Source organism: Eurypyga helias, unplaced genomic scaffold (assembly GCF_000690775.1).
Source record: "Eurypyga helias isolate BGI_N326 unplaced genomic scaffold, ASM69077v1 scaffold2303, whole genome shotgun sequence".
Lineage (NCBI taxonomy): Eukaryota > Metazoa > Chordata > Aves > Eurypygiformes > Eurypygidae > Eurypyga > Eurypyga helias.
Window position 1 is genome coordinate 47073 of NW_010239049.1, and position 7936 is coordinate 55008.

The following is a 7936-nucleotide window of genomic DNA, read 5'->3' on the forward strand; positions in this document are numbered from 1 at the left end:
AGGGGGTAAAAACAATGAAAGTAAGATATTCTGTCATCAGTAACTGGAGACTGAAATCCAAAAAGACAAGCTACTGCTAAAGTTATAAACCATACCAGCTATTTTTCGTTCATTGAGACCACTCACTGTATGCTCTTTTGGATTTAATAACATTTTTATTTGTATCTGCATGATCTGGTTATTATTGAAATACTATTAAGTGAAATTAGACAGAAAAGTGTATTCTTGTCATACAAGTAATTTATAACATTTTAAAATGTCAAGATAAATGGTGCTTCTAGTTGCAGCTAGAATTCACACAAACATGCCTGAAAGGTACTGATGAGCCTGATACTATGCAGTGTGACTTTTCATAAAGTTTGCAATATGAAGTGCCAAAGCAACAAGGACACCATGATGAATGATTTCAGTAAGTGATTAGGCCCATGAATACTCAACAGTTGCTATCATGTATTAGGCGACACTTTAGAAGCTTGAGATAGTTGTCAATTTTGTGTGAATCTCTGCGGAGGCAATGAAGCAGGTTGTAAAAGGCAAAGAGTCTGGAGTCCTCATCAGCGAGTTGCAGGGATGGAAGGCCTTCCCACTGAGAGTAAACTTCATTTCCGATCTCACCAGAATGAACCTAAAGGCACAAAATGATACTGAAATAAATGATAGTGAATCTGACTGGATGTAGAGCAAAGCTTTTAAAATACTGTCCTTGGGGGATGCTAGTTGCTAGTGGGCTTGTACAGTGTTGTTCAGTGATGTTCAGTGCAATCTGACTTTGCAGAGAAATGAAACCTTCCTTCATGCATGGACTCATTAGTGACATCTCTTTTTGATTTCCTCTACCTTGAAATCTTTGTTAGTACTTGTTCCTAAAAGTTCTTTTTATCTCCAGCTTTGCCTTGGCCCATCTCTAAGGTGCTACCTCTGTTACAAGGCATCTTCAAGAACATGTTACCAGACAAATCTCTCCACCACAGATTCCATTTAAAAAAAAAAAAAAAGTGCTGAATGAAAGAGTTACTTTTAATGTTAGAAAGCTATGTGCAGGAACTCATGTAATGAATTAATATCTCAGATAAAGATTGGTTTAGGTCTCCTTGTTTGAAAGAGATAATCATTAATTTTCTCGTCACAGAAATCTGTCTTTCATAGCAGGAAGAAGTCTGTGCCTATTGGTGTTTGTGCATCTTCCTTATTTCCCACCAGTTGTACTTTGTACATGTACATAGGGGAGTATCTGTGGAGGCTCTATCACTCAGTATAAGCAACAAGCAAAAAAATGATAAACCTACTATCACTCAAAAACATGGTTTGACACTAATGAATTTGCCAGTCTTGTCTTCGACTTCCTTCTGTACGTAATGTGAATGAGAAGGTGGTTGACAGGGTTAGCAGTACCTGACTTCTACTGATACCTTGGATCCTTGCCTGCACCCTTTTTACATGTGGTTATGGGATAGAAATGTATTTGATTACACTGGTAAGTGCATTGGTGGCTTGTGTGGGCTACGGTTTCCGAGTAAAGAGACACCTAACTGAAAGAGAGAGACACCGTGAGTGATTCAGTGGAAAGTGGTGGCTACAGTGATGGTGGTACTTTTAACGCTGTTCAACAGCTCAGAGCCTAAGCAAAAGCCAGTAAAGTCAGAACCTCCTGTTAACATCTAGCTCACTATCAGAGTGATATATTCAGGGACTTACAGAAGCCCCTTTTAAAAATAAACAAGAGATTATTTTATTCAGGAAAACTTTCAATCCATTACTGATAACAAGGGGTATTGGAACACAGGTTTTGTCAGAAAACAGCCTTGTTGTCTAACCATACAAGTGTTGGGGAACCAAGTCAGAGCTAGAGTTCAGAGGAACCAGTATGGTGTGAAAAGAGAAATGGAAGATGCCATCATTACTTTGATGTATGCCACACCTTTGCAATAGCCCGGATTTCCAAAAAAGTTTTAAACACAGTATTTGTTTCTGAAAACTATACACAATACTTATATGTATACAGATGTGTATAAATATGCTAAAAGATACATATAAATATGTGCATGTGAAAAAGCACAGACATACCCTTAAAAAATCATCATTGCAAATCAGAGTACTCAGAAATAGAATGATGATTACCAGTCCTGATGATTACACCTTACCTTGAAGCAGCACTGGTAGTACGCTGGATTATGCTATGCCAGTCACATCCCATTTAGAAATTGCAATATAACAGAAGAAAAGAAAGCAGAAACGTTCTCAGATTCAGCTGCCTTGTCTCTTTTAATTCACATCTACTTTTCCTTTCCTATTCCAGGTAGAGAATCACTGTGTGTGTCTTCCGTAACAGCAACAAGCTGGAAGGATAAGGACCTAATACGTACCCGCCCAACTATTTTCTTCATTCCTTCTAGAAGCCGCTTGTTTTGTTCCTCAATTTCTACAGCCTTCCAGAGGATGGTGTCTGGAGCTTCCTTGATTCTTTGTACTTCAGAGACCAGATGGATCAGGGGATCATTCCAGGAACGCAGCACTCCCAGTACTAAATTCAGTAGGTCTTCATGCTGCTCACCCACATTAAGAAAGAGCAGTTAAAATAGGAAGCCTAAATTCTGGCAGCATTAGGAGGCATTTATAGAAATATCCTTGAACTCAGTGATTTGGGAACTTATTCCAGGACCTACCACTCAATGTGCCCCTGTAGTTCTGTATTAGATACCTCTGTGCAATTACATTTTTGAAGTTTGTAGTTGTTGTCATGATGTTTTACAATATTAGCACAAGTAGTTACAGTATTGTATTGGAAAACATCATTAACACCCTCCATGATAAAAACTATTAAGCACAATTGTTGCATCTCTGTACAAAAACCAGAACTCCTTATCTGATTTTTTATTAGCATTCTAAAATCCAATTAAAAAAAAAAGTTTAATACTAAATGGAAGGTACACATTTTGGCAAATCACTGAATAGCTTTTATTGCCTCTATGTAACTCATGTGTCCTCCCCTTTGAACAATAGTTCTTCCAGCCATAGTTGTCTGGTTTTAAAAATTGTCCTTTCTTGTGGGAAAGAGCAAGTCATAAACCTTACGGTTACAGTAGTATTCAACCATTTATTCTTTGCTAGATGCACTGGCTTTGGACACAATCAGACTTGTTATGTACCCAGGACTGTGAAGTCTATTGCTCCCAATAGAATTTCTGAATGACATTCTGAAAATATGTCAATACTGGGATTACGAAGGTATCGCCACCATGAAATGGATCAAGGTTTCTCCCAGGCACAACCCCATTCATACACGTGTGCTTATTTTTTTTTTCTCAAGAATATTTTCAAACTGTATGTGCGAGCACAGGCTATCTTCATCTTCCCTTAGGTTTATAATTATTAAATTGATGTATATAGCATGTTTCTCTTTACAAATATTTTGCAGTGTTTTGCACTAGAGTCTGTATTTGGATGATCTAACCACTTCTGCTTAATGGTAACAGGAAGAATGTCTATTTAACTTATATTTAGTAGAGGTTAGTGGTTTCAGTTACTGGAAAACTATTCACCTCTGGCTACATACAATATTCACTATATAGCCAATGTATTTTTGTGTTTGTTAATACAATAATGGTCCATAATGTGTTTTAAGATAATGTTCAAAGTTTGCAGTGTTCTCAGTGCTGTACAAGCATGGCAACTGGCATTGCTCCATGAGCTTATATTGTAATTCAAAATAAGATGCAATGACTGAATATAACATACAGGAATAAGGAAGATGAAAGTTACTAGTGCTTACACATTCTGTATAGTCTGTAACTTGGTATCAGCAAATGTTAAATCAACTTTGCCTGGCTTTTTGGTACTTTCCTCTTCCTGACATTTTTATTTGATTGAGCTGATTTCTGTCTCTTTCTGTCTACTGCGTCCCTATTCCTTAACCCTCCTTCTTCCCCATCTCCCTGGCTATATCTCACACTGTATGACTTACATGAATCTGCTGAGCTTGCTCCTTGTCTTCAGGAGTGGTTAAGGAGGAAGTGTGGCAGCCGTTAATAGCTTTTGTAATAAAACCCCGGCCCTGAGCATAGCGTTCATCCTGCAGATCATCAAGGACAGGCATTATTGAAACAGATAAGTAAGAAGAGCTTCAGTCCAAACACTATTAACTAATTGTTGTTCCAGAGCTTTTATCACTGCTTTTTTGCTGCACAGGTCTAATGTTTCAGATGAGTCTTTGAAGTGTAACTGGCACCTAGCAAACACAAATTTGTCCCACACAGATAAAGAATGATGGGGAAATGGTATCTTTTATTAGAAGTACTGGAGATTCTAGCAATGGTCAGCACTGTATATGGATTTGGTCACCACTGGGGCTATCACTGTCTTTGCAGCAGTGATACTGCTTACTTACGGAAGGATTTCATATGTTAACATATGTTCATGCTTAAAAAGTATGAAATTACGTTTTTGTTTTCTCACTCTCAGGAAAAGGTAGAATACTTACAAATTCATTGAATATTTCTGAAGAGAGGAAGTGGATGTAGTGTGAAAGTTTAACTGCTCTGTCAAAAAGTTCCCCAAGGGAAACCTGGCAATTGACAGATCCACTGGGGCAAATCGGCAAGGATGTCACTCCTTCCTTTGTCAGGATAGTGTTGGACACCAGAAGAATCACCAGCAACAAACCTGTTCAGGTTAAAAACAAACCATTATGGAATCCTATAACCTGTATGTGCATTTAGAGGTAGCTGTTTAGAGTCAGATGCTGATTTTGGCTGTGCAGTCACATGGCTCAGAGTACACACAATACTGGCTGCTGAAAATAAATGGAGAAGGGAAGCACTGAAATTCTGGTATCCTTTCTCCCTTCCATCATCCTGATAGTATAGCAGAGCCTGCTACAGAGCTTGAGGAGTCAAGGTTACCTGTGTTGCAATGTACACTGTATTCTGAAGTCTCTTAGTCTTGTGTCTGACGTTATTACATAGTGATAAAAGGAAGAAAAAAAAATTAAACTTCCTCACATTGTGAATATAGATACATAATTATATTTGACAGGCACATAAGTTTGGAAAATAGATCTTTTCTTTTCTTTTCTTTTCTTTTCTTTTCTTTTCTTTTCTTTTCTTTTCTTTTCTTTTCTTTTCTTTTCTTTTCTTTTCTTTTCTTTTCTTTTCTTTTCTTTTCTTTTCTTTTCTTTTCTTTTCTTTTCTTTTCTTTCCTCACATTGTGAATATAGATACATAATTATATTTGACAGGCACATAAGTTTGGAAAATAGATCTTTTCTTTTCTTTTCTTTTCTTTTCTTTTCTTTTCTTTTCTTTTCTTTTCTTTTCTTCTTCCTCCCACAAGTCCTTTTTTTGTTTGCAAACATTTGGAGATTAAATTAAATTTGTGTCAGGATGGTTAGGTCACTCTTGATGTTTTAACTGTCCTGGGAGTTCCTTCAGAAGATTTCTAGCAGCTGTGATCTTTTGCTGTTTAGAGTTTAACCCTAAATTGCCTAGCACTAAGATTTTAGAGAAAATTTTGTCTTTTCTCCTGAGCTCTTCATCTTGCAGCATGCATGCTGTACCTTGTTCATGGAGCAGGAGGAAGGCTTACTTCAGTGCAGCATGCATGCTACAGTTAGGAAAGTGTTCTTAGGAATACTTCTCTGAGTAAGAAAACCTGAGAATTGTTGGCTTAGAAAGTTGAAGATGGTTAGGAAAAGATTAACTTCAAAATTACTACATCACTTCTAGACTTGTGGATAATGACCTTTAGTCATTGCCTTCTGACTGGTGTAGCAAAGCAGTCTGGATCCAGTCTTTTGTGTGCAGGTGTCACATCCCTCAAGCCAAATTTCTATGACACTGCCCAATAAAAAAGTAGTCATAAGAGACAAGACTGAGTAAAAAAGGGGTCAAGGTTCCTTCTAATTCCAAGCTTTGGACACTCTAAATTTAAAGAAATATAAATCTAAAGAAATATAAAAGTTATCAGTAAGTCAACGGCATAAGTCTTACCTTTCAGTGAAGCCCCCTTATTACTCATGGTAGGAATCCTGTACGATGACTTGCTCTTCCAGAAAGAATCAGAATCGCAGAATCACAGAATCATAGAATCACAGAAGTCTCAGTACTTGTTCTTATTCTTTGCACAAGGCACTTTTATATACACCATCCAGGGTCCGTTTTGCATACATTCAGCAGGTCATGGAGTTTACTTCAATAATTACAAACATCAAATTTCTTCCACATTCATATTCTTTTTGTTTTTTTTAATTTTTAACTGTGAGGGATATTCATTAATGAGTTCAGCTGTGAGATCTAAAGTATGGTTAGATGAAGAGTGCCAAAATTTTGCCCTGAATGAAGTGCAACTGCCATTGATCCTAAAAAGCTGCAGTTGTCAATTCTGAGACACTCTTAATGTTTTTAGCTTGCTGTTCCCCCACCCCACAACTGTTGTTTCATCCTTCATTGTTTCTCCAGCCATCCAGGTTTACTTAAGTTAAAATTCTGGTTGTTTGTGAGAAGGAAATAATATTTTACAATGGTCACATTGAGAGAAACAGCATAAATTGTACTGAAATTTATTTACAGAAAGGGAATGGAGGCTTCTGGGAAGACAGGTTGCTATCCATAAATCACAGATATGATTTTCTGGGTATATAGCTCCATACACTTAGATAGTACACAACAAAAATCACGATATAACTGATCCTCAGTCTGAGAGATGCTTAGAGAAATGGGGACAGTTATTATATTAAAAAACTTAATAATTTGCAACAATTGAAGAGGAAGTAGTTATTTGTTTATTGTTTAATGAATGAGACAGCATTATTTAAAATATAAGCCCTCTACAAAACCATGAGATTGTTTTCTATACCTGAAAACTCTCTGCGTAAAAGAGGTGCATTTCTACCGTATGCAAAACATATACTGTCGTAATCAGTGGGATTTGTTTCCAGATCTGATATGTCCGTGGTAATCTACAAACTAGCTTCAGCAGGTTGGTCCTCAATCTTTTTGTGTGAGGCTCACCTTTATGAATATGTTAGCAAATGTGTAATCTCATCTGTTTCTCAGGTCCATGAAAAGACTTTCCAAATTAAATTATTATAATGAATAAGGTATACAGTGAATTGTCTTGCCTTCAGACAACTTGTTCTGTACTTGTGGAACAGGTATGTATGTAACCTCAAATCCTTCATTATTTCGTAAGTGTGGACATGATTCTTGAAGCAATGATAAAAAAGGGAAAAGAAAGAAAGAGAGTTTAGGGGGTAAATCATGGAAGGCATCCCTTGGGAAGCAATGAAAGGGGAAGTTTCAGCAATAAACCAGAACCACTAGCAAGTGGTATACATCTGCTAAGTTCTAGGATGATTGCTAGAACAGTTTGTTCTGCTTAGAGGCTGGATCTTGTTTGGAAGTTGAGGCCTTGCTGAGTAAATGAAGCTGTTGTTGCCTGCAGCATGGAAAGGTGGCAATCTGATGAAGACAGTAAGATCACAAAAGGGCCACAGCCAAAGCTCTAGAATGCATGGAAGAAAACCAGCTGTCTTCTAAAACACAGCCACATAGCTTATGATTTTGATTTAACTCAAAATCAAGGACAGTTGCACCAAATTCAAGGACAGTCTCAGCTTCTGATCCTGCAGCTACATTCTCAACTTCCTCACTACAGGCAGTGCAGGGGAATACACAGTTTAGACAGCTAACCCAAACTAAACAAAGGAGTATCTCATTCCGTAATACATCATGGTAGATACATAAGTGGGTAGTGGACTCGGGGAGACATTATGCTTTCACTTGCTTACACTCTCTTCACTCTGACTCCTTTGTTAGCTGCTTTGCCAACTCCTGTGCTAACTCGTTTGCAAGTGAGTTGGGTCTCTTTGTATTTTCAGTTGTGCTGTCGCTGATAGGGTTCACTCAGACTCTGCTGCAATTTTTCTGGGGCTACGCCTCTT

General features: G+C 37.5%; 1 protein-coding gene across 1 annotated transcript; it reads right to left on the reverse strand.

Annotated features, from left to right (window-relative positions):
* Positions 1 to 135: 135 nt before the first annotated feature.
* PRL (prolactin) lies at positions 136 to 6048 on the reverse strand. Its single transcript, XM_010148008.1, has 5 exons — positions 5985 to 6048; positions 4478 to 4659; positions 3962 to 4069; positions 2364 to 2543; positions 136 to 625 (listed from the first exon to the last, which is right to left on the reverse strand). The coding sequence occupies exons 1-5, from the start codon at positions 6010 to 6012 to the stop codon at positions 434 to 436; spliced, it is 690 nt and encodes a 229-aa protein (XP_010146310.1). The 5' UTR covers positions 6013 to 6048; the 3' UTR covers positions 136 to 433.
* Between the last annotated feature and the right edge of the window lie 1888 nt (positions 6049 to 7936).